Here is a 25,538-nt window from a genome sequence, read left to right on the forward strand (position 1 = left end):
CCAAAGAGTTGGTTTCAGTTTTGTTTTAGTAAAAGACAAAGTTGTTGCTTATGCTGTCAACTGTGATTAACTTCGAGGACAAGATAAGCATCTTTCCTCACTTTTTTTAAGAATACTCATGGCAACACCATAGGCAATGACCTGTCATAAGTGTCCACTTTCCAGGGACTCTATGATGGTAAAAGTGAATAGTCTTAGAAGAAATTAAGTGGAATGGTTTCTAATGTCCACTTTCTAACACAGCATTTGACTATATGTGAAGGGTATCAGCACAGTTATTTTTCTGGCTCTTATGAGATCTAGGGCACTTGTAAAGAAAGGCAAAAACCCAAGTACTGCTACAGAGAAGTGGAAGATTTATGGCATGCTCTTTCCTGTCTTCCTCCTGCAAGGCTCTCAGTCTTTCCTTTTTCAACCAATTGAATAAACATAACTGCAAACCCACAGCTGGTCCTTGGAATTGTGTCCCAAGTCACTTGGAAGCAGTCAAGAGGAGGCGGGCCAGCAAGGTCTCCTAGTAAAGGCCCTGCCCCAGGGGAAATTGCACTCGAGGTGGGGGGGGGCGGGCTTACAAAAGCAAACGCTGGCAGGCAAACTCCTTGGCATTTAGAAAACAGCTGGTGTCATCTGAAAGGCTCCGAGGACTTTAAGATGAGGTCCGAATTATTCAGGTTTTCGGAGTGACTGAAAACAGCTAGCAGGATCGGGTGAAAGACGGATGCTAAGAACTGAGGTGATGCCACTCTCTAAGCCCAGGGAGAGTGACCCATGCCACCCTCACAAGCGAGTCCACAGCACTTCACTTGGGTGCGAGCCGGCCTTGGGGAGCCCCTGCTCCAGCCCACCAGGGCGGCTCCGGGCCCTGCAGGTCAGCTGGCCGGTACAGCACGCAGAAGAACGAACTCACGGACAGGATCCCAACTCAGGGCTGGGCCGAGCGGGCAGCTCCTCCCAGGGCTGCCTTCCTCCCGCCCCCGCCACGAGGGGGATCCCGGCCAGGCAGACTTCCCTCAGTCCCCTCCTCACCCCACGGTCCAGGCCCTCCCCAACGTGGAGGTGGAGGGCAACGACGACGGGAGCCGGCGCTGCCCTCCCGGTACCCTCCCCCGACCCCACCAGCCTGGGCAGAGCCCGCTCCCGTTAATTGGATCAAGGGCCGGGGGCGGGGAGGCGGGAGACGCGCCGCAGCCACCCCGCCGCTGCCACCGGAGCGCCCCGAGCCCGGGCCCGCCCCGCGGGCGCTGCTGGAGGCGGGGCGGGACCCCCGAGTCCCGCGGCTGAAAGAGGGGGAGGGCTCAAGGCGCGCCTCCCCCAGGTGGCCGCTGCCCGCCGAGCGTCCAGCAGTGCCGCGCCGCCTGCGAGGTAAGCGGCGGGGTCACCGCGGGGGGCTCCGCTTCCCTGGGCCCGGCGCCTTTCGGACCCGTGCCCCGCGGGGTGCCGGGGGTCCTGGCGGCAGAGCACGTCCCGGTCCCGGCGCCGCCTTCCCGCGGCGGGCAGCGCGTCTCGGGACGCGCTGGCAACTGCGAGGGAAAAGTTTCCTCATGGAAAGGGGGCGGGTGGGGGAGGCGGTACCCGGCTGGGCGCTGGCTGTGGGCAGGAGGGGACTGGGAGGCGGCTCGGCGCGGTTGGTCTGGAGGCGCAGCGGAGACCCCCGGTAGGTGCGGGAGCGGCAGCGCGCGGGGCTGGGGAGGGCAGCGGGGCTGCTATCCTGGTGGGTTGTTCGCGAGGGGCTGCAGAAGCTCTCGCCAGAACTTCGCTCCCTTTGCGTCCCTAAGCTTCGCTGGGTGCCCCGCCGCCGGCCTCCCGGGGCCGGCCCGCTGCCGCCGCCCCGTCACTGGGGGCTGCCGAGGCTCCCCCTCCCTCCCTCCCTCCGGAGCCCGCGCCTCCGCTCTGCCTCGGGGACAGGGGCCTCTTTGTGCCGGATCCGCGCAGTGCCGCTTCCCACTCTGAAACCGGAGCCGCGGGCGCTGGCAGCGCTTGGAGAGTGGGGATAAAGCGACTTGCCAGGACCCCCTGGGGAAAGGGGCCGCGCCGGGGCCCCTGCTCGCGGGGCTGCAGTCCCTTGTCTCGGGCGTCCGTGTCGCCGGTCTGTGAGCCGGCCTCCGGGCAGCTGGATGGAGAATTTGGGCAGAGGGGACAGTTCTGTCCTTGTTAGTCCTCGTCCTCTCTTTGGCTGCCGAGAGCAGGGAGGGGAAGGCGAGGGGCAGGCACTGGGGGTGCTGCCTTCGGCCGTGTCACTGGGCCCCTGGCAGGCTGCTGGGGTTACCGTGTCCTCTCCAGCCTAGGGCAGGAGAAAGCTGATAAACAGGGAGGGTATTAGCGGGCCTGAATATCCAGTGCTTGAGAAGACAGTCTGATTTGTCACTGGGTATGGGAGGAGGGTTGCATGATCTCTGCAAAGCTATCGATAAGTGAAGCCAGCGTGGCCCAAACGCATTAACCTGTTCCACCACTTTCTGTGCCAACTATGTGTTCTTTGCTTGCTTCAGTTCTTCAGGCATGCAAGAAGGCTCAGGGCTTGGCGGGGCAGATGAGGTTAGCTGACCACCACCAGACACTTGTTCTGGCCCTAGGAAGTAGTCTGGCCTTTTTGTTCACTCTTTGACCTTCCTTATAGAATTGATGCTCCCTACTTCCTGAAAGTGGAAATGAACTTCTCTCCTCTTCAAATCGACTACCGGTCTAATTCGCACAAAGGAATTTCTGATATGATGGTAATTGATTGCAGTACAGAACCCAAGCAGAGCCTCCCACTCCACCCTGGAATTGAAGTGTCACCTAGAAGTCTCTAAGCCTTACAGTGGGTGACTCAAGTCATTCTCGGGAACGAATGAGAGCAGAATGCACCCCTGCAGTGTGTGGGCTAGAATGACCGGGTCCAGATACTCCTTGCTCCAGGTGTGAGCTGGTCTCTGGGTGGAGTCAAAGTGGAGCTTCTCCCCATGAGTTGCATAACTAAGCGCGTTCTTTCATGCAAGGATTCATCTTTCCCTGAAGTCCACAATGTGCTTTGTATGAGATGGAGTCTGCTTTGATAGTGTTTTGTGTAATTAATGGTATTTCTCTAGAAGTTCCCAAAAATATTTACTAGATTGTCCATTGACTTGCACTTGGAACAGAATGAATGTGTGAGCTTGATCAGCTGCCTGCTGCCTTCCCTATTCTGTGCCTGGTCTATTGTATTGCTTTATTGGCTTTTTTTTTTTTTTCTTTTTTTTTTTTTTTTTTTTTTTTTTTCTTTTCCCCATCTGACCTGTGTGTTTGAATTCCTCTGGCTTGCCTGCACTTGTTCAAGTGAAGACTGTCGTCTTCTCAGGCTGTAAAAAGCAGTAACTTCAGTGTGTCACCTATGTATAGGGCTGAGAACAACTGCCCACCTGGAACTCTATTATCAAATGTCAACAAGAGAATAGGCTTGTGTGTGACTGGACTACACCAAAATTCTGCAGGTCACTGGCAGACTGTGTGTGTAACCAAGTCATAAAAGGCTGAAAATTTTATGGACCCAAATTAATTTCTTCACAGGACAATGACTGGTGCTTTTAGTAATTTTAGGTTTTTGTGGATTATACAAGACTTAGCCTGAATCTTTTGGGCTTTCTCTAGATGATCGTGAATTTCCAACAAAAAGATAATAATTATATATCAGAGAATTAATATATATTTACATACCTGCATGCATATATATGTATAAAATCAGTAATACAATAATGGAACTTCTTAGGAGATGCAAAGCTGTAAGAATGCCTTCCACAAATGCCACCACAACAGGGTGATGTGAGCTTCTGTCAGAACTCGTGATATCAGCAAGCACGGCACACTGTATATTCTTTATTCTGGCCGTCTTAAGGTCTGGATATTATTCAGTTGTTGTTTTGAACCATTTGGTCTGTGTCATGGCTGGCATCCAGGAATTGAACTGGGCACCTCAAAAGCTAAAAGTATCTGCTGAGTGGAAAAAGCTATACTCTTGATCAGAGAGCATTAATAAACTGCCTCTATTTTTGCCATCAGCTGATCAGTGATCTGTGAATTTAGGCTGCTCTTGAGAGTTCATAGGGAAATGCCTGAACAATAGGAGAGCTGTTTAAGCCCTTTAAGAAGCTCTTATCTTTTTGAAACAGACTTTGTGATCAGGCATGCTGTTTTATCACTAGTTACTCAGTGCAATGGGTGTAAGAGGGTACTCTGTGAGAGGCAACTGTGACAGATAGATTAAAAAAAAAAAGCCTTAATATTTTAGTCTAAGACTTTAGTGGATGGGTCAGAAAAAAGTAACTACTGTATGTGGAAGTTTTCACGAAGAATTTAGGATTTTGCTCTTTGAAGAATTACAAAAGGACTTGGCATTCTTGGAGCAGTTAAGAAGCTGTTAAAGTGGTAGCTTTTTGCCACTACCTTGCAGCATGGTGATCACTGTAATTTAACATCAGAATGCACTCTGACTGTTTGGGCACAAATTTTTCCAGCACCACAAAGACAAATGCAAAGAACCTGGTGCATCCTCTGCTGTAATCATCCAGCATTGTTTCAGTGACTGGTACATTAGTCTCAAGTTCCTTCATGCTGAAATGTGGGCTGAAGTGGGGCACTGCTATAAGGCAGTAAATGTGACTGGCATTCTAATCACATTTGAGCCTTCACTGGTTTCTCCTCACCGTGAATGGGATGATGGGAATGGGTCTTTCAGACTTGTGATAGTTGGAATTTGTGTGTTAAATCTAGTGATTGTCATTGGGCACTGTAGTTTGTTGAAAAGGCATGTGAGAGATCTCCATGGTACCGGAGGCCTGGATCCAGAGGCATTAGGTTTGTGTGGGATTTTATGCTCTCTTAATAGGTGACTGTGGTAGGACTCTGTTTATTGCAACTAAGTTTTTCCTAGCTACAGGCATTAGAATTGCTGCAGGCAAGCCGTAAGTGCTAGCAAGTCTTCAGCCTCCTCAGTCTTGTCCCTACTGTGAGCTTGCCCAAGCTGTGCCTCTTGTGTTTGCAGGAAGAGGTACTTGCCTCCTGGGCTCTCTGAAGGGACATAGTAATTTCAGTCACCTACAGGTGATTTTCTGTTGGTAGGAACTTCCTGCAATCCCTCAGTACAGTACCCCTGCTGCTGAGCCAAACCTCTCCCAGTTTGGCAGCTGAGCAACCTCTCCCTGAGGGTGCTGAGCTGCACCAGCTGCAGTGCAGAGCTCTTCTGTGTGGAGCCCTGAAGTGGCCTTGCTGCCTTTTCTGACAAGGGCAAGAAGCTTTCATGGAGAATGGGGAGAAGATGTATTATTTCACTTCTTGAATGATTACAGGTATTTACTTCTGCTTCTTGATGTTTCCAGTCAGCTCTGCCTTGTATGAAGAATGATGTGCTGTGGTAACCCATAGGAAGGCTTGTTGTTGACTCCAGCAGGCTTCTACTCCAATGCAAGCAAACAACTAGGGTTTTGAGCTGCTTCAGGAAGCATTGCAGGGAAATAAAGCCCACTGGATTGCTTTGTTGTGCTTGTGCTTTTTTTTTAAAAAGCCTTCCAGTGTTCTTTCCTCACATGTCAGATTGAATCCTAAGGACCAGAAACTGAAATAATTCTTCTGGGCAGTGGACTGAGAAAGTAAATGACATTCCAGTGATGCTGAACATTAAAATCTATCCTGTCACGTGTGCATGACTGCTTTGCCTGTGCTCTCCTAAAGTATTTTGAAAAATATTTGGAATATGAAGTGTTAATAGTCCTGTTTTTCAGCCTGAGACACAAAAATTTATTTTAAGAGGCACTACTGATACTAAGGAGCAGATTCTGTGCAGATACTATGGAAGTAGATAAAAGTTGCTCCATGACATGCAGGGCAATGAACTTCAAGAAGAATGTGTGAAGTATTCATGGCCTTTCAGTAGAAGAATTTCAGCCTTTCAGTACTTAAAAGGAGCTTATAAAAAAGAGGGAGAGGAACTTTTTACATGGGCAGATGGTGATCAGACAAGATAGAATGCTTTTAAAAACAGGAAAGATTTTGATTGGATGTTATGAAGAAATTCTTAACTCAAAGGATTGCTAGAACAGGTTGCCCAGAGAAGCTGTGAATTCTCCCGTCCCTGGTAGTGTACAAGGCCAGGTTGGATGGGGTTTTGAACAACCTGGTCTAGTGTGTGGCATCCAAGCCCATGGATGGGCATGGAACTAGATGATCTTTGTGGTTCCTTCCAACCCAAACCATTCTATGATTTAGTGAAGTATCAATCTCCACAGTGCAGGCCAGTTCCTAATGGTTTTCCTACTTCAACCTTGTTACCTGTGTGTATCTCTGGGAAATCTGTCAGGAAGGTGTATGAATATGTTTAGGAGTGGAGTACCTCCAAAGTGGCTGATCTGCCAAACTCTTCTTGAACCAGGAGATGCTACAAAGGGAATGTAAGTTCTCTCCAGTCCACAGAGCAAATGATGCTTTCTTTTCACGTGTCTGCTTCCATAAAAGACTATGCAAAATGGCTGTGTAAAAGCTACTCTACAGTCCTTCCAATTCATATGGTATTGAAATCTGCCTTAAGTTGCAGTTGTTTTTATGCTGTTTAGATTTTCCTGCAGATTAAACCTAGCTCTGGTAACAAAAGGTGAAAAAAGAGCCTTGCTGTCAAAGTGGAGGAACTGGTCACACCTGGAACAGAAGTTATGGGTGTGATGCTTTAACCTCATTCCTCTTTACCATAAGAGATGCCCTAGCAATCAATCTTATCTTATTCAGCTCTCAAGTCAAGGAGTTGGTTATACTCCCTTCTCCAGACTGTTTGCGACCTAAGACTCTGCAGGGAACTGGATGAACTTCAGAAATGCCTTGAGGTTGATCTTTCATGTTTTTGTCTCCATTATATGAATATTTGGAAGGAAAGTATTCACATAATAAGCAGTTTTAGTAAATCAGCTTTTATCATATAAACCCAGAAATCTATTTGATGCAACCATAGATAAAGAAGTGCAGTACTTTGAAAAAACTGGCCATATGATTGTCACGCACTTGGTCTGAAGGACAAATTTCTTGCCAACTCTTATCTCCCATTCCCCTTCTTCAAAAAGCAGCCAGTGGAAAAGACAACTATTGGTAAAGGAAACCCAGAAATTGCAGAACTGCAGATGAGTTAAAAAACTCACTGTGGCTTCCAAGTGGGAGAAAGGAGCAGAGAAGGCTGGAGGCTTCTGACTGCTGTGCAGTCTAGTGAAGCAAGAAACCACGAGAAGCTCATTGTTAGCATGGAGCTAACTGGCTTGTGGCTCCCACAAAGGTTGTTTGATTACATTGATTGCAGTCTGCTTCCTTAGGACTTCCTAATGCATTCATGTAAACTTGATCCCTGCTCTTGGCATTGCAAGGTGATTAAATCACAGGAGAATATTCCAGTGGCAGGAACTTACTGGAGTTTGCCCCCCTACCTACTCCCCATCCACAACCACAGGAAACACCCCTCATCACCACTTCCCATTATTTTTGCCTTCTTTACTCAGGGTTAGATGAGTCCAGGGCATTTTATTCTGTTTGGATCAGTGTTGTTCATACAAAGATCCAAACAAACCAATCTTCTTACTCCAAGCCTAGTTGGAGAGGGTAGATTGGTCCAACCTGCCACTACAATAACTTACTAAGTTCCAGGCAACTGTGTTACAGGATGAACTATTTATCTAACCAGTCAATAAGTGCAGAAAAAAACATTACCAGATAAGATGTAGATTAAATCCTGGAAAATGTTTGTATTCAGTGTGGATTGAGAATGCTGAGGAGGGATATACTAGCTTTGACTAGAGCTTTTAAACACCTGTTTATCAGTGATTTAGGAAGAAAGAACTTTCAGTTGTTCAGGGTCCCATTTGATGAAAAAGGAGGTGCATGTGTTTGCTTGCAAAAACTGATGCAGCAGGGTGGGAAGTACCCTGGGAAATATCCAGTATAGAAGCAAACAAGTGGAGAGGCCAGGGAGTGGGAGAGTAGAGATTACAGGTTCTCAATATCTGCCTGGGTTAAAACCTTGCCTTGAGAGGGTGGTAGGACAGGAAGTGTGAGAGCTGGAAAGTGGGCATGCTGTGACTAAGGAGTGGAACAAGAATAATGCTGTTCTCAGGTCTAAGAAAGCAGCTAGGGTAGTGCTGTTCCTGGTAACTTCTATGTGTGGCTTCTTACTAGGCTGTCAGCTGCAGCTGCTAAATACATAGACACAACATACACATTTAAATTATTCCAGCAATCATTCTGAATAAAAATGAACATAGCCTATTGCCCTGTTTGAGTATGGTGCACAATGGTTCAGCACTGGCTTCTTCCCTCCTTCAGCTCTGTATTTGAGATTATAGTTATTATTATTTTTTTAAATACAAAGAACAACCGGGGAAAAATGTAACATGTACCTTGATAGCCCACTACATTCCTTCATTAACATTGTCTCATACTGTCATGTTAACCAGAAAGATCTGTGTTCCTGTTATATTAAAGATCCTCTACATCATATTGGAAAATGAATGCAGATTTCTTTCCTTTTCTTGGTTAAACAGTTTCTGCCTGGTAAAGCTATGTCAGCCAGGAATCTAAACCCCTAGATCAGCAGCAATGTATTAGTAGAAGCCTGTCCTGTAGCCTTGGCTGCTGATAGGGAATAACTAATAAATGAAGAAAGATTGAGATCTGCATGAACACTTTGAAAAGAGCTTGGGGTGGCACATGGGGAATGTGTCATCGGTACACTGGCTTGTTCTATGCTAAAGAAGCTGTGGTCTAGACTCAGGGGCTCAGCCCTTCAAGTGGAAAAGGATTTTGTCTGTGTTTTAGTACAATGGTATATTCATGGAGAATTTTGGTAGTGGACGGCCACGTAATCTCTAAAGAATCGTGGGCTGGGAGATGGGCTTCTGTCACAGGCTTGCACAGAGCTGAAGTGACCTCTGTGTGTAGTTACTGTTCTGCCTGGTGTCTCTCTGACCTTTCCCTGGCTGGAGAGATGAGCTGAAATCTTGCTTGAAACTGTATTAGCCCTGGCAGGCTTCAATCCCTAGGGAGAGGCTGGGAAACACTGGCTTGGTCCCTTTCCCAGTCAGGTGACTGCTGAGGGTGTGACAGTGCAATAAGATAAATACCTCTAAAGGAAGTTTTGGAGGATCTTTGTGTTACTTGGCTCCTTTGTAGCAGTAGACAAGAACTGTCCCCTCTTCAGAAAGGTGAATACGCCTGTAAATACCAGACCTCCTATATAATGCAGTGGAGAGCACATTACTGGGCATCATCTCAGTTACTGGTTCAGAGCTACTGGATGTGCAATTCCAGAGATGGTGAGTCTGAAAAGGACACCCTGGTCCATGCTGCATTTCATTCCTCCTGTTGGGGACCTTCCTAGCTCTGCTGTACCAACAGCAACTGAGTTTGTTACACTGCTGGAGTGATGTGGGACCTCCTGGCTTCAGCTCTCTAGTTTCATTCTGACAAGTTAAAAGGAAAAAAAAGGGATGTCATGTTTGTCATTCTGTAAGGGAAGGGGGGCTGCCATCTTTTTCTGTATTTGGATTGTTCAGATTGAAACATTTATCTGCAACCTATACCAGAGTGCTGGTGTTTTTGGAGGGAAAATAATACCTTCACCACTGTGTGCTATACAGAAAATGACTGGGGAATCAAACAAATTGGTTGCAGAAAGTGTAGAATTCCTGCCTGCTGCTGGTAGTTGTCATGAGGTGGAAATTAGTTAGTAGCAAGCAATTACCAATTAAAACTTGTGCTTAGCTTGGCTTTAGCACCTATATAGAAATTGATCCACAATAAAAATGTCTCCACCGAAGTCTCAGTTACTAGATAAATGTAATTCAATTTGTTACTATATAAATGTAACTCAATTTGTTCCTACATGTGTCTGCGTTCAGCATTTGCTGTTGTAGTTGGGAAAGGGAAGAGGAGTTGGGCAGAAGGCCTTGTCTGGTGCAATGTACAAGCTTTGTTTCTGTGGGCTGCAGCCCTTTGAGCCTTTGTAGAGTTCAGAGGCTTGATGTTGGGGAACTTAGGAAAACAGTTGCTTACAAGAATTCTTAGGCAATCAAGCAATGCATATAAAAGTGGTGCCTTTGGCATTTAGAGGCTGTGGAAGTATTGGAATGTGGTGTAGATGGAAGGGAAGTTTACCTGCCTGAGGGAAAGCTTTCAATGGAGAAGAGCTATTACTACTTTTGGATCTGGAAGTTTTCTTTGTGGATCAGGACCCCATTGCACAGATGCTGTGAAAGCAGGAAGCAACAAGGCACACCTTACAATGCATAACGGATTTCACATGTTTTTGAAAGGGAAAGTTTTAGCCTGATGCCTTGGTCTGAGGGCAGGCATCTGTGGTCTGAGACATGTCCCTGACTGGATCACAAGTGAGAATAACAACATGGCTTAAAGGTAGAAACAGCTCTATCACAATGAGTCCTCTGGTATTTTCCTGAGTGGAGCTCAGTACCAGTGAGACAGTCATGAGCCATTCCACCTTTCTGCAGCTAAAGAACAAGAAGCATTTGTTGATAGCTTAATAGGGAGTTGATAGCAGGTGTGACCTAATAATTATGTTGGTTTATAAGTGAGAGCAGGTATGTGGAGGAAGGAGGGAAGTATCTTTTCCAACACAGCAAGCAGGAATAGTTGTAGCTGTCATTTGCATGGGTCAATTTGCCTGATGTTGCTGGTTGTAGTGGTGTCTGTGCTGCCGTTATCTGTAATCTTCTGGAGGTATGAAAATGAATAGTAATGAAGTCACTCTTTCCCTCTTCTCCAGAGACCTCGTCTTGCAGGAGCTGCTGTGAGGTCTTAAGTAGCTCTTAACTGTGAGAACCCATAAAGAAAGGTGAGAAGGTAGGGATAAACATTCCTTTGCCCTGCAAATATGATTTGCTAGATAGCCTCCTCTTAGCAGAGGTGGCACTGGCATCGGGAGGAGTCTTGTACGTGGTACAGGCCCACAAAAAACTCTACTCGACCCAGTATAACTCCAGCTATATTGTTTACACTACACAGGTTCTGCCAGCCCTCCTGAATCATTTGGTGGCTCTTGCTAAATCAGGCTGTCTACAAGGTATCCCTGTCATCTTTGCTGTAAAACAACCTCCAGGCTTTTGCACATATATTTATTTTTCCCGTCAAACTTGGGCTTTCCCTGGTCTCAAACCCTTAGTGGATCACACCACGTGGTGTTTCAGGAATAGATAGGCATGAAGGGGTGGACTCGTAAGCTACTTGCACTTCTAGGGCTCACTCAGGGTGACAGCAGCAGCTGTTCTTTTCAGCCCCTCTGTGCAGTACAAAGTACCTTCCCTATGTCTGCATGAAGATCCAATTTGATCTGCTGACTGACATGGCCTCACAAAGTATGTAAAGTCCAGAAAAAGCCCAGCAGGAAAGGGTCCTTGTTCTTTGACCTTTTTGCTTCTATCAAGCTGGATTTTTCTGGGTTTTTATAAGGGCTATACAACTGCTATGGAAATATGTACTCAATGGACTGCTACTCAGGTCATGGATATTAACTTGCAGAAATATTATACCACTTCATTTTGCCCCCAGCTACTGTGCTGATGACTACAGTAAAGCCTTAAGCTGTGGCATACTTTGCCACATGATATTACAGATGCTGAAAAATCATATGAGTTCAAAAGCAGGTTGAAGAAGTTAATGGAAGACAAATCTGTTGCGTGCTCATTCATAGGTGGCACATCCAGCTCAGGGAAGTTCCTGTCAGCAAGTGGTTAGAGGCTCAGAGAGCATGCAGGGAGGCATCATGTATGCTTGCTCTGTTGTCAAAGCAAGGGAAGGTATCTCCTTTTGGCTGCTGTCTAGAAAGGCTATGAGGCCATGATAAACTTTAGTCTGATCCAGCTCAGCTACTATTATATTTCAGAGCCTGTTAGGGGTAGTAAATCTGGCTTTTGGAGTTGGTAACTCCTGAGAAAGCAAGCAGATGTGACTCGAATTCTAACATGGAAACTGCAGAAAGAATGGATTCGGGTTTTGACGATGTCTGTTTAGCCTGACTGTCCCTCAAATGAACACGCATATACTGCCATATAGCAGCTTTCCACATTACCCCCCACATTCTAGTACCATGTAGTCAGCCTGAATTGGAAACCAGAGCTGGAAGGCATGTTTGTGATTCATTGCTTCCTGATAAAGTGAGGATGAGGGAGTAGCGTGGAAAAAGTGATACAACATTCATGTGTTATGTATAATTGATCTATGTCTTCATCAGGAGAAAGAAAGGATGGGTTTTAAATACACTTTTACATAACTTCGTGAAGTTTTTTTAAATCATAGCAATTTCAGGAATGCTTAGTCTCGTTTTATTGGGGACTACTGGGAAGCCTTATAAGGTTTTTGATGAGCTTTAACCTTCTATCCAGTGACCTGGACCACTCTGAGTCACAACTCTTCCCCTTCAACCTCTTGCCCCCCCCTTCCTCATCAAAAGTCATTAGTTTGCAATAAACCAGTCTGCTTTTCTTTCCTTCTTTCTCTTTCCCTACCTTCTTTCATCTCAAAAATTGTGTTACCATCTGGCTAAAAATCCCACTTCCAGGTTTTGCAGTTTTACTCTCAGCTGCCCTAACCTTCCAGCCTCAGTTGAGTGCATATTGATGACTAAGAAGGGATTTTTTTGCTTGGTCTCTAGTTGAGGTTTTTTGTTGATTTTTGTCTGGGTTTTTTTTTTTTTTTTTAAGTAAATAAACTTTTTACATTGAGGTAAATCCCCAGAGATGTAAATATGAGACAAACAAAAATGCTTTATTCTTCCCTTGCTTCTAGCTTCTACAGACCTTTTACTTCTCTTTGCTCTGTGGAAAGCTGATGACAGTTACCTGTATCATATAGCAAAATAAAGTATTTCTGAGGATGTGATGGGAACAGCTTACAGAAAGAAGCAAGGGACAAAAAAGCTGTCCTGCTACAGGGCCACATCATACCAGTGCAGTGCTCTGCTACTGTAGGGACTGTAGACCAGAATATGCGTTCTGGTGAGTTTTGGTCGCTTTTTGTTTTTTTTCTTTATGTACAGCTATCAAGTTCTTTGACTTGTGTATAAATCTTCTTTGTCTTTAGTTAAAAGAGACTGAAGAAGGTATATGTGTGTTCTTCCCTCTTTCTTCCAAAGGCAGCTGTGTGTAAAAGTATATGCACCAGGGCATGGAGGTGGTAGGGTTTGCTAAACTGGATACTGTCCAGTGAGGGGGGACCAGACTCGACATGGGGTGCCTGTTTATTTTAGGCTTTTCTGGCCCAAGCTGTTCCCTGTGCTCAGCTGTTGTGATGCTACCTTTCCTGCACAGTGCTGTCAGCCACCCCAGTGTTTCTATTTTAACTCTCTCTGGGGCTAGATCTTGTGACACAAGGATTTGGCATCTCTCCTACGTGCTGGAACATGGCATCTTGGGAGGCACAGTGGCTGCAGCTGCTATATCAGAGGGTGCCACTCCTAAGTGGCTGGTAGAAAAGGGACACCCTAGGACTGCAGTGCATCAGAACAGGCATCATCCCTGCAAAGGAGTGTCTGACTGTGTCCATCTCTGTCTCCTCCAGTCTTTTTTCAGAGTCTGAAGAGCTTGAGACACACTTGCCGGCTTCCCACTGCTCCCCTGTGGCATCTTGCTTTGGGTTTCAGGTATGTAGTTACTGGGGCCAGGAGTAGAGTTGCATACCCTGGAGCCTGTAAGATGCCTTTGCAGTCGGTGGGGAGGGAGGATGGGGACAGCTGGTGGCTTGGTGGAGGAATTAATTTTTTAGGGTTCATGTACCTGAATGTCATATCTCATTTAACAACTTGCTTCAGTGACTGTAATTCAGTATTTCCAGCTTTTTGAAGAAGGCCAGAGGAACAGCACTAATATGCTTCTGACACACTCCATGGGGTGACACTGGGCAAACATAGCCAAATGTCGGAAATTCCTGCAGTCTGGGTTGGGCCACTTCACTTTGTGGCTCATGCCACCAAGAAGGATTTGCATGAGGTGGGAGATGTGGACTCTTGACCTGATCTTCATCTCTGCTGTGTGCTCTGTGGGCTGGCAGAATGAGCAGATACCTCTCTGGGGTGTGAGGGAAGCTTTTTATAACTAGGAATGTGCAAGAGGAGAAGTGGCAGCAAAGGCCATGCATGCTCCATTAACCTGGGCTTGTCTGGAAAGAACTGGGTTTGTCAGCAAGTAACTGGGCTTGGGTTCTGTTGCTCCTTCTCTCATTCTTGCACAAGAAAATTTCTGAACCTCTCCCCAAGGAATGCATAGTGTTGTGCTACACCAGGAACAAACTGGCAATGCAGGCTAGCACAGGGGAATGGGCAAAAGTTCTAAGACAGCAGACAGTGAGATGAACCTTTTACTTTCTGGCCTAGATTTTGAGCCTAACGCAGTGAGTGTAGCGAAAAAGCAGCTGTACAGGGATGTTCCTAGGGAAGCAGTGCTGCTGGGTAATAGGCAGGTGTGCTGTTCTGCCCTTTGGCTGGGTATGCCCCAGCATGTTTCTGTACTTGTGCTCAAGCCCAGCTCAGCTGGTGGGCAGCTTACAGGGCTCCTCCCCATTCAAGACATGCCTGCGTGCTGACTGCTCAGCCTTGTTTTCCCCAGTCAGTTGTTGTAATCCTGTAATCCTGAGTCATACTGGGAAGCTGGAGTCATCTCCATTGACATGAGACTTATTTTAATTCTTTCAAGGCAGATTTTAAATAGCTCTAGCTACCTCAGTCTCTGTTACCCTCTTGAGGACCTTGGTTGGATTCATGGGCATCTCCAGTATCTGCACAGACAAGGTTTGGCAAGATTTTCTGCTACAACATCCTTTCCCAATGTGTTACAGGCCTGCCAAGGAGGCCTCTTGTCTGCAGGGAGGGAGGAGGCCATTTCAGCCCTGGGCATCTCTGCTGGGCCTTGACATCTGCTGCTGGAGGGACACTGATGATAGTACTTGGCTGCAGGGCAGCAAGTTGGGTTCCCCCAGATCCCAGAGTCATGGAGAACTATGCTGTCTGCAAAGGCCCAGCCAGTGCTATGTTTGAAATGACTTTTCTCTTCTCAGGTTAACTGAAATCTGCAAACATTCCCTGCTGCAAGAAAAAGAGGGTGATGTCATCAGAGGATGATGCTGGCGGGGAGGCTCCTGGGGGCAGTTTCTGGGAGGTAAGGAAGGATAATTGGAGTGTGAGGGAGGTAGGAGTGTCATCTTTCCACCCACTGGTGGAATTAGAGGGTTGAGTTCCAGGTCTGTGAGTGACATGCTGCCCTTGAGGAGTGGAAGGGAGGAGCTGTGGGAAGGTTCAGTACCATGCTGTGTGTTACTGCAGGGAGTAGTGACTCTTCCATGATACTGAATGAGAGTTACTTGTTCAGCTGACATTGATCTGAGCTGTGAGAGAAACAAGCAAAGCATCTCAGCTTCTTCCCTCCTGTGTCTGCTGAGACTACCAAAGGAGGGTCTGAGCCCAGATGAGGGCTTCAGAAGGGCCCGTGTTCCCTCCCTGTGCAATGATGGAGGTTGTCTGTACTGAAGGAACATGGAAGTCAGTATGGTATGAACGATAATGTTGTGTGACATTTCAGGCTGGGAACTACAAGCGGACAGTGAAGCGTGTGGATGATGGGTACCGGCTCTGCAATGACCTCATCTCCTGCTTCCAGGAGCGAGCCAAGATAGAGAAGAACTATGCCCAGCAGCTAACAGAGTGGTCCCGTAAGTGGAGGACCAATGTGGAGAGAGGTAAAGTTGGCATATTAGACTGGGAACAGGAAGCAATCATTGCACTCCCCTCTTTGAGTGCTGTCTCTTACTGAAGTGATGCTGTTTCCTTGAGGGACAGGCTTCCCTTCCTCACGAAGGGGGTGACTTTCTCAGGTGTCTTTCTTGTGTGTTTGCCTGTTTTGTTAGTCAATCCTCTGATCCACTTGGAGAGGTGTTCTCTTGTCATGTGTTTGGTTATTAAAAAAATAAATCTGCATGCTTACTTTGGCAAGTCCTTGGGCACTCCACGTCTTAAATCAAGCTGGATGTACCCCCTTTCAAGGATGGTTTAGTTGTCTTCTCCTCCAGTCTGAAAATAACTACTAATGCTGTTATTTAGTGGCAGTGTGCTTGAACTCATAGTGTATCACAAAGTAACAGATGTCCCAAAGGACCTGCTGGTCTGTGGAACAGAAGCCTAGCCTCAGTCATGAACTAATGTTGGTTTCTGTCCCGAAGCTCAGGCCAGATTTGGGAAGAGGATTTTCTACGGAAACCTTCTGGCAGGCACCATCTGGGACAGCTGAGGCTGCCCAAAGAAATGCTCATCTCATCCAGCTCTAACAGCCAGTCTAGATTCCTGTGGACACCAGTCAGTGCTGATGGGGCAGATGTTTGATGGGGCAGAGTTAGGGAAGTGAATCCATACTGGTAGATGTATGTAGGAAGAAAAGAATCTGCATTCCCTTCTGTGGGCAGTAGGTATAAGAGCCCCTCCGGTGCTTGTTCCTGCAGGTCCGCAGTATGGTACTCTGGAAAAGGCCTGGCATGCCTTCCTGACAGCTGCAGACAAACTGAGTGAAATTCACTTGGCTGTCCGGAACCACCTGGCTGGTGAAGATTCAGATAAGATCAAGGCCTGGCAGAAGGAGGCCTACCACAAGCAGATGATTGGAGGCTTCAAGGAAACAAAGGATGCAGAGGACGGGTTCCGAAAGGCCCAGAAACCCTGGGTGAAGAAGATGAAAGATGTAAGCAAAGTGTGAATGGGGAAAGAGAGATGAGGGTAGTTGAGCTGGCTGCTTGATTTTGTGAGCCACTGGGCAAACAAACTAGATTAGCCAGAGAGGGAAGGATGTCTCAAGGGTCTATGTTCTTGTGGTTTTATGACTTCCTTCCCATATGGGAAGACTTTGGTAACAGATTATGTATTCCTGCACAGCAGGTGAGCACTGAAAAAGAGATCATTTGAAGGTATCTCTTCCCACTGGACCATTGTTTACTAAATGCTGAACTGGCATTTGTTAGGTTACTGCAGACTCTAACAAATGTTAACCTGCCTCCTCTGAGTATTGGAGGATCAGTATGGGCAGGATCATGGCTTTTTCTGCATCCCTTTTCCTACAGGTGGAGACTTCTAAGAAAAACTATCATGCAGCCCGGAAGGAGGAGAAAACGGCCCATACAAGGGAGAACCATGCCAAGGCAGACTCGTCTGTCTCACAGGAGCAGATGCGCAAGTTGCAAGAGCGTGTAGAGAAGTGTACTCAGGAGGCTGAGAAGGTGCGTGTGTGTTGGATGGACAGGGGTCACAAGGGTACTCACTTCAAGGAAAAAGCATTGGTGATAATATCTCTCAGTGAAATGACTCAGCTGAACCCTTTAAGATGTGAAATCCCATAATCTGAGGTTTTAGTGAGCTAGACTCAGACTTCAGTAACTAAGGTCTCAGTCTTTGAAGTTAGGCAAGATCCTAATTTATAAATAAATTTAAAATAAAAAAGGAGAAAAGTGTAGGGGATTTGGTGCAGAGGGTGGAACCTGTAGAGCTGAAGACTTGGCTACCAAAAATAACTGATTTGTCTGTCCACAAGAAGGAAAGTGTGGAAGAGTAAGTAAGAGAAAAGTAAGGAAGAACAGGAAACTTGCAAGAATATTGGAAGAGCAATGGACTGGGACATCAGCTGTTGGATTTTTTTCTTATTTCTTTGGTGTCTTTGTTCAATAGTGCAGTAGGGAAAAAATATGCCAGTCCCAAGCCTTAGTAGGGATGGTTGTTACTTTTTTGCCATCAGGGCAACACATCTCACTCACCTTTGCTGTGTTCCTGCTACAGTGCAAGGATCAGTATGAGAAGATGCTGGAAGAATTGAATCGTTACAATCCCCGCTACATGGAGGACATGGAGCAGGTGTTTGAGGGCTGTCAGGAGGCAGAGCGCAAGCGATTATGCTTCTTTAAGGAGATGCTTCTGAATCTGCACCAGCATCTTAACCTCTCCACTAGTGAAAGGTACTGGCCCTGGTGCAGAGGGGAATTCTGCCAGCCTGGAGTACTCAGACTGTGGTGAGGGGTGCCAGTTCTGATGTCTCTGGAAGCTGCTTGCTTGCATCAGCCACAACTCATTCTTCCCCCTTCCAAGTGTATCCTAGAACTGGCATTTGGTCTCTTTAGAGTGACCAGTGCTGGGGTCTGTGACTGTAGGTCGTGCCAGGCTCCCCAGAGAGGATCTTCTGCCTTTGAACCCTTCCTTCTTCAGTACTGTCCTGTGTGTGTACTTCTATCCTATGAAATGCTTCCATGTTGTTATATGTAATCCCAGGCTAAGGAATGTAGCTCTGTTGCCTTCTAGTATTGGTAGTTATTTCACCCATTTTGCCCTTAGTAGAGAGACCTTTTGTGAAATAATGCCCCTAAACTCACAAGTTGCAGGCGCAGCCAAAAATCTGTGCCCCTTTTATGATGGAGGCAACAAATCTGAGCCACCTCCCTGTCTGTGTGCAAGAATGCAATGAGTTATTTCAGTGCTCACTTAATGAGCTGTGCTGAGAGCTGGCACTTGATAGGCACTGCCCCACCAAACAAGACTGTCCTGTTTGCCAGGCTGACACTCCAGTAAGAGAGGCTATGTTTTCCTAGGACTGAATAGGTGCTGCTCTAGCATCCTTAATCCTGTGGGATTGAGGATACTGTGTAATTGTGCATGAGGTTAATCTCTTCCTTCCTAGCTGGCTTTTGGGAAACTGCCGAGGGATTTGATTACAGGTGGTTCTGTCTGTTCTGGTTGTAGCTTTCATGCGTTGTATCGGGATCTCCACCAAGTCATCATGGCTGCAGACAACCAGGAGGACCTCAAGTGGTGGCGCAACACTCACGGACCTGGCATGGCAATGAATTGGCCTCAGTTTGAGGTGGGGAGCATTCTAGAGCATGTTAATGCTATTTCCAAACAATTAGCTGCTTATCTGAAATTGGTGATTACTACTCTTGTGTTGGAAAGACCATACCTTTGCTCAGCAGGCTCAGGATGTTGGGCTCTTCTGAAATTGTTGTGTTGCAAGCTGTCTGCTGCCAAAGGGGCACACGTAGGCTGCCAAGCTATATTCAAGCCATCCAGCTGCAAGGTCAAAGAGCAGGAGGTGGTGCTTAGGGCTGTAGGACAGCTTTTTGTCATGATTTTCTCTCAAGTCTCTCTTGCTGCACCTTGGGATTCAACAGAAATGAGCCTGCTATACCAGCAAAGCTATTGAGCTGACCAGTTCAGCTGCTACTGAAGTACAACTTAGTCTTCTGTTGTTCTGTATTGGACAGAAAAGATACAGAGCTTTTCTATCTGAGTGGCTTGATGGTATTACTGGTTTTCCCTGGACAGGAATGGTCCCTTGAAACTCAGAGGCAAATCACCAAGAAGGAGAAGAGTGGCAAGATGGCTGATGATGTCACACTGACCAGCATTTTGCCTACACGAGATGGTGTTGTCTCACAGACCCCTCTGCAGACAAGGTAAAGGCTAAATACTAGGATACATCAGGTTAGGAAAAGTACAGTCCTGCCTAGGGCCATGAATGAGTTGGATTGATGGGAGTAATCTCTTCCTTAATTTCCTGCCCATGGCCTTACCTGTGGCACTCTGGAAAAGGCCATGTAGATAATGCAGTTTAGGGTAGCTGTTTGGTTTTGGGTTTGGTTTTTTTTTTTTTTTTGGGTTTTTGGGCTTTTTTGTCTAGCATATTCTGCCTCACAAAGTGCCTTCCTGGTAAAGATACTTCTAGTGACAAGATTTAGCCCAGCCTGACTAGTGCTGTATGATTCTGACATGCATTTCCCCAGTTCTTCCTCCCAGACAAAATGAGAAGAGTTGGGAGTTGTGTGGTTTCCTAAATAAAGGCAACAAATTGTTGTTTTTCCCTGGTATGGTGATGTGTAGTAGTACCTGACAAGTTTGGGTATAGCTGCTTCCCTTGCCAGGAAGCGAGCCTGGAGAACAGGGAAAGGCAGAACAGACAATTCCTACTGTTCCAATAGCTATCCTGCTTTAAAAGGTAGACTGGCCAAAGTGAACTGAGCAGAGAAGGATGGGGATATAGAGATTTTTCAAGGCTACTACTGTATTTCACAGTTAATTGGATTCAGGGGCCCTATTTGCCAATCTACAGGTTTTCCTATCAAGAGGAGCAGAACAGCCTCTTCTATGACACCCTGAAGGCACCAACCTATGTGAAGTTAGTATGGAACATAGCCTCTGCAGGGTTTTTTTGGGTTCCAGGTGTCTGTCCTCTGCTGCTCTTCCCCTCTGCTCTTGTCCCTGACTTGGAAAACATAATTCCAGACATCTCTTTGAGATTCAAAACACTCTGTCTTATTCTTGGCTGGAATAACACTGGATGCAGCTAGGCTCTCCAATTAGCACTGGCTTTCCTTGTGTGAGAGGGTCTGCTAGAATAGGAGGAGGTCATGAAGAGTGTGTGTGTGAAAATACTTTGAGAGTGAGTTATCCTCATGGCCCTCAGGGTTCTAATGCTGGGTGCTTTCAACAAAATATAGTATCTCCTGGGATCTCTCTTCCCTGTTCGCCTTTGCTGACTTTTGGACCTCTTACACCCTGTCCTATAGCAGAGCAGTCTCGGGGGGAGTCAGGGTGTGGTGCATGATTCAGGAGGAGGTGGGTGAAAGATCAATCTACTAATAAGCATCTTGTCCCCTCTCGCCTTCCACACACACAGCGGAGGGAAGGAAGACATTTCAGAGTGGTCAGATGAGGACACTCCCAAGAAGTGCCTGGATGCCAATGGGCACGAGGAAGACCTAAAGGTACCAGGTGTACGGGTACGAGCACTCTATGATTACACAGGACAGGAGGCTGATGAGCTGAGCTTTAAAGCAGGTACAGAAGCACTAATCTCTTACTAACCTTTCACTGTCCTCACTTGGGCTCACTGAATGATTGAAACACTCTGTAAGAATTGGATGTCCACTTGAAAACTGACATTTATTCTTCCCTTGATCTGACCACTGCCAGCTCCTTCGAGGTGGATGACACAGTGAGAAATCCAGTTTTTTCTAGACCAGAAGGTAGTGAGGCTGCATGGAAAGTGACTATGGGTCTATGCCTTGGTCCGAGTGCAGGGAGAGCAGACGAGCAGACCCCTGACTCTTCTTAGAGCATTTATTCTGAATTGTGTCCTGAACCTTTATTAAATGCTTCTCCCTTGCACCATTGATATAAACATTACATGAGTGTTCTGGATTGTCTTTTCAAATAATGTGAAGGTAGATAATTTGGGAGAAGTTCAAAATGGGTATCTTGAAAATGGAAATACTGGCTTGCAACAGAGGATTTAGCACTGGAGCAAACAGACCTGTCTCCTTTTCTCCTTTAGTTAAATTTAAGTTTGCATGTGCCCTCCTCTAATCTTCAAGTGGACATCATGATCTTGGGAGTGTCTGATCTTGTTTGAGTTTTACATGGTATCTCTGTGCTGTACCTTTCCAAAACACACCCATTTAAAGTCACTGAAGTCCTTCAGTAGCAGGGCCTTGTGCCTGAGGCCAATACCTCTGCTGCAGTGTTACCATACTAGTAAACTTCCTAACACTAACTTGTTGGTTTAAAATATCCTGCAATATGGGTGCTCTAACATTGACTTTGTTCTTTCTTTCAACTCAGCAGATGACATGGGGTATGACTTCTTACCTGTAGTCATCTCCTTTTTTGAATCTGCTCTAAGCAACATATACCAGTAAGGCTTCAGCTTAACAGCAGTGACTTTCTAAGACTCTGCCAGTGCAATATGTGCCCATTGATGCAGTCAAAACTCCCTCTCTGGCAGAAGTATGACCTTCTACTGGTGGAGGAAGGGATCTTTCTGTCCCTTCCCAAAGCAGATGTGGGAATGTTATAACTATTTCCTGGTCATAGTCTGGGAAATCAGCTGATTTCATGCATTTCTGGCCAAACTAGACACTCCATCATGGAATAGGCATTTTGGGTCCCAACAGACAGAGCTTAGCAGCTTCTTGTATTTCCTTTCCACTTGCCTATCAGAGGATACACTAAGAAAAAACTGTCTCAGATCTCTGATCACTCTGGCTTCTAAGTATGTTCCTTAGGGAGAGAAAAGCTGGCAGAACTGTAGGGCACAAAAGATTTGTGATGCAGAATACAAGTTCCTTGGCTGAGGTGGTAGTAGAGAGTATAAATACTGGAGAGATCAGTGATTCTGGCTTTGATTAAACTGCATTATGATAAGGGTGTTGATAAGGGGAGAAGAGTGTGATGGAGACCAATAGTCTTGTTTTTTATCAAGTCATCTTAGGTGGGTAAAAATGCCATGCTACCTTTCTCAAGATTGCCTCCTAATGACTGTTCTTACTTTTAGGTGAAGAACTAATGAAGATTAGTGAGGAAGATGAGCAGGGCTGGTGCAAGGGTCGACTTCTCACTGGTCAGGTTGGACTCTATCCTGCTAATTACGTTGAGAAGGTTGGATCATGATTGCTGCTGCCCTGCCAGTGCCTCACAGCCATACCAGCATCTCCTGCAGAGGTCACTGGGTCACTCCTGGCCCCAACCCACCTTTGCAGTATATCCAGCAGCTTCTGGACTTTAAAGGCACATATTCCATGTAACTAATGCTTCATTTTAAACATCTAGATCTGTAGGGTTTCTAAAAAATAAACAAGGATGAATAAAGACTTTTCTGAGCACTACAGTAGTGTAGGAGTGCAGAAAGAAACCAATCCTTTTGACTTGTACTCAGTCAAAGGAGGTGTTTTCATGGATCTCTATAAAAGAGAGGAAGCATATTTCCTTGACTTCAATGCACATGCATCCATAGGGTGTTAAGGTCTGTCCTGCCTCCAGGCTTCCCGTTCAAGGAATTTTGGATATGCAGGGTAATAGGGAACTTCTACTATTGCTTCCCCTTTTTAGCTCCATCAAGCTGACTGGCAGAAAGCTCTTTATTCTCATATGTCTTTTATAAGTTTTCAGTATTCCTCACCTGCAAGCTTGTTGGCTTCCCTGATAAGGCAGCTGGTATAAGTGATACAGCTTCAACCTGAACATCCCTTTTTACTGCCCTCATATTTATTGGGATAACCCCAGGAATGAATGATAGTATGGCTGAGGCACAGGAGAAAAGCTTCTGTCTTGCATGGTATGGCTGTTCAGGCTAATGAGTTGTGAACAGACCTTTTGTGCAGCCAGTTGGAGTTGACTGAATGCTCCTTGAGCTAAAATGGACTTTGACACATGCTGAAGGCTGGTTTTAACAAAATTACAGCCACGTTCCAATGCTGTTCTGCTTAGGATTCCTAAATTCAATTGTGTATGTTGGGGTTTCTAATGCATCTCGATTATTTTGGCTGCACCTCTCTTCAAGAGCACTTAGCGCACAGCAGAGACCCTCTTTTTTTTTCCTTTCTGATATCTTCTTGACTTACACAGAGCTAAAAGTGCACTCCCTGCTTTGCCAAAGACCCCTGCACTGTGATGAGGGTTGCACTGTGGAAGCTGCCTGCTGGTTGGCAGTAATTACCCATAGAGGGGTAACTCCCCTTTTTGTCTTCAATTGCTGCAAGTGCACTTATGCCCAGTTTTTAAGTGCCATTCAGCAGGGAGGATGTATCAAACATCTTTATCTCATCTGTCCTTCTGCCTTTGAAGCTGCTGGGAAGACCTGGCATCCTGATCCTAGTGCTCTGCATATTCCAGCATAGGGACTGATAAGAGCTTGAGGGAACAAAAAACTGGAAAAGGGCCCATTGTTGGAGAAAAAAAGGCAAACAAGCAGTTGCTTAAAAATGGCTTACTTAGTACTGCTTGAAACTGCTGCTAAAATGCATTTTGAGTTTGTAGTAACCTTCTGTAGTGACATTCTTATTCTGGCCTAGCAAGTGTGAGTGACCTGTCTAAGTCAGACTCTCAATACTCAGTCGTGCCTCCACCAACCACTTGGAGTGAACTGCTTCAGAGCTGTTTGGAAAAAGGGGTGCTACACATAAGTCTGAAGTCATGGGTGAACCTCAGGATTAAATGGTCAGTATTGTGTTAACAGCAACTAGTAAGCCAAAATGCAGACTGAAACAGAGCAGCAGATGGACACATTCAAACACTGTTAATTTATGAAAATTAAAGTATCACAAACATCTCATTGCCTGGACGTCTTAAAGTATAGTCTGCCATGGACAAAGAGATGGGAGACTAATGCTGTTTATAATGCTTTTGTGAGGCCACAGGAACTTACAGTTGAAAGGTTTTTCTTGAAATATCCCTAGCACTGTACTTCATGAATGGGGAAGAGAGGTGCAAACCAAAAGAACAAGGCTCAAGCATTTTGCTCAGAGTCTGTTATGTAATTTCTCAATAAAAGAGAAAGTATTTACAAAAGGCAATTAAATATCTAAGCAACAGCCATTAAAAATGCCTGGATTTAGCTATTCATTTAATTTGCATTCTAGGCTCAGTATCTGAAGATGCCTCTAAACTTATGCCATGTAATTAGAGGTGTTGGTGTATAAGCACATGGATTTATTTAAAGATCCAGTCTGCTTTCAGTTCTGTGTTCCTAGATAGACGTATCATTAGTATTGTGCACTAAGTGTTCCACTTGCTAACCCACAATGGAATGATTTGTTGCTTCTTTGTCCTAGCGTGAATGTGAAGAGAGCCATGCCTGCCAGGCTTCTGAGAGAACTGAGACTAAAACAGGGCTAAAATTACCTGAGGTGTCCTATAAACAATACTGAAGTTTCCCTGATTAACCTGCATATTTCAAACACTAATGCTAGACTTTCATGTAAGGTCAAAAAACAGTAGAAGGAAGCGTTCTAGTCAGGCTGTAATTAGGGATGGAGCTAGGTGTGGCCACAATGTGCTAAAGGACAGAAATGTCCAGTGGACAGGACCTCTGATTACAGTACAAACAACCTGAAATTCCACAGGGCAAAGTCTGAACCGACTTGTTTGTCCTAGGAAAACATGACCACCTGACTACAGTGGGCTGCCTGAAGGTTTCCAGAAATAGGGACATATTGCATCTTATGTGAACAAGTTCCCTAAGGAATGTTTTGCACATCAGAAATCCCTGCCAAGAGCTGAAGTAATGGACAGCAGACAACACACTGAGAATGAAGAATTGCTTGGCTGGACTATACCTCACAAATGGGCATGGCACTTAGTCCTAGCTACCCAAAACCATCTGGATTAGTAAGCCTGTGTAGTAAATATCTGGATGGAGGGAAAAAAAACCAAAACAACTCAACCTACATCTAATGATCTTATATTAAAGTAATAGCTCTGCCTGGATACTTGGTTTTCCACAGAAGCAAATGAGGTTTTGTTAACCACAAAGGTTCTAGCTGAAACTTCATGCCATGCCAAAAGTTTTGTGTGAGACATGTAGACATAAACTAATTGCTGTGCCTGAATTCCAGAAGGCCAGTGAAGCCTGTTCTTCCCCTGTGGTTTTTATAAAAAAATACAAATGCATCTCTGTGCCTGATGTGCAACACAGTGAATAATTATCTAGTCATATTTTATTTTTTAATAAAGCCATTCTTGTGGAAAGCCCATA

General features: G+C 45.8%; 1 protein-coding gene across 4 annotated transcripts; it reads left to right on the forward strand.

Moving 5' to 3' along the window:
* The first annotated feature begins 1,163 nt into the window (after window positions 1–1,163).
* PACSIN3 (protein kinase C and casein kinase substrate in neurons 3) lies at window positions 1,164–25,538 on the forward strand. 4 transcript variants are annotated; one of them, XM_056492598.1, is made up of 12 exons: window positions 1,164–1,362; window positions 13,552–13,633; window positions 15,043–15,143; window positions 15,564–15,720; window positions 16,477–16,712; window positions 17,089–17,244; window positions 17,798–17,973; window positions 18,752–18,872; window positions 19,334–19,464; window positions 20,118–20,183; window positions 20,685–20,845; window positions 22,341–25,538. In XM_056492598.1, the coding sequence occupies exons 3-12, from the start codon at window positions 15,090–15,092 to the stop codon at window positions 22,454–22,456; spliced, it is 1,374 nt and encodes a 457-aa protein (XP_056348573.1). In that variant the 5' UTR covers window positions 1,164–1,362; window positions 13,552–13,633; window positions 15,043–15,089; the 3' UTR covers window positions 22,457–25,538. The 4 variants fall into 4 exon arrangements, with proteins under 4 accessions (XP_056348573.1, XP_056348577.1, XP_056348574.1 ...); XM_056492599.1 differs by having other exon boundaries at window positions 1,360–1,654; XM_056492602.1 differs by lacking the exon at window positions 20,118–20,183.

This window comes from Oenanthe melanoleuca, chromosome 5 (genome assembly GCF_029582105.1).
Source record: "Oenanthe melanoleuca isolate GR-GAL-2019-014 chromosome 5, OMel1.0, whole genome shotgun sequence".
NCBI lineage: Eukaryota > Metazoa > Chordata > Aves > Passeriformes > Muscicapidae > Oenanthe > Oenanthe melanoleuca.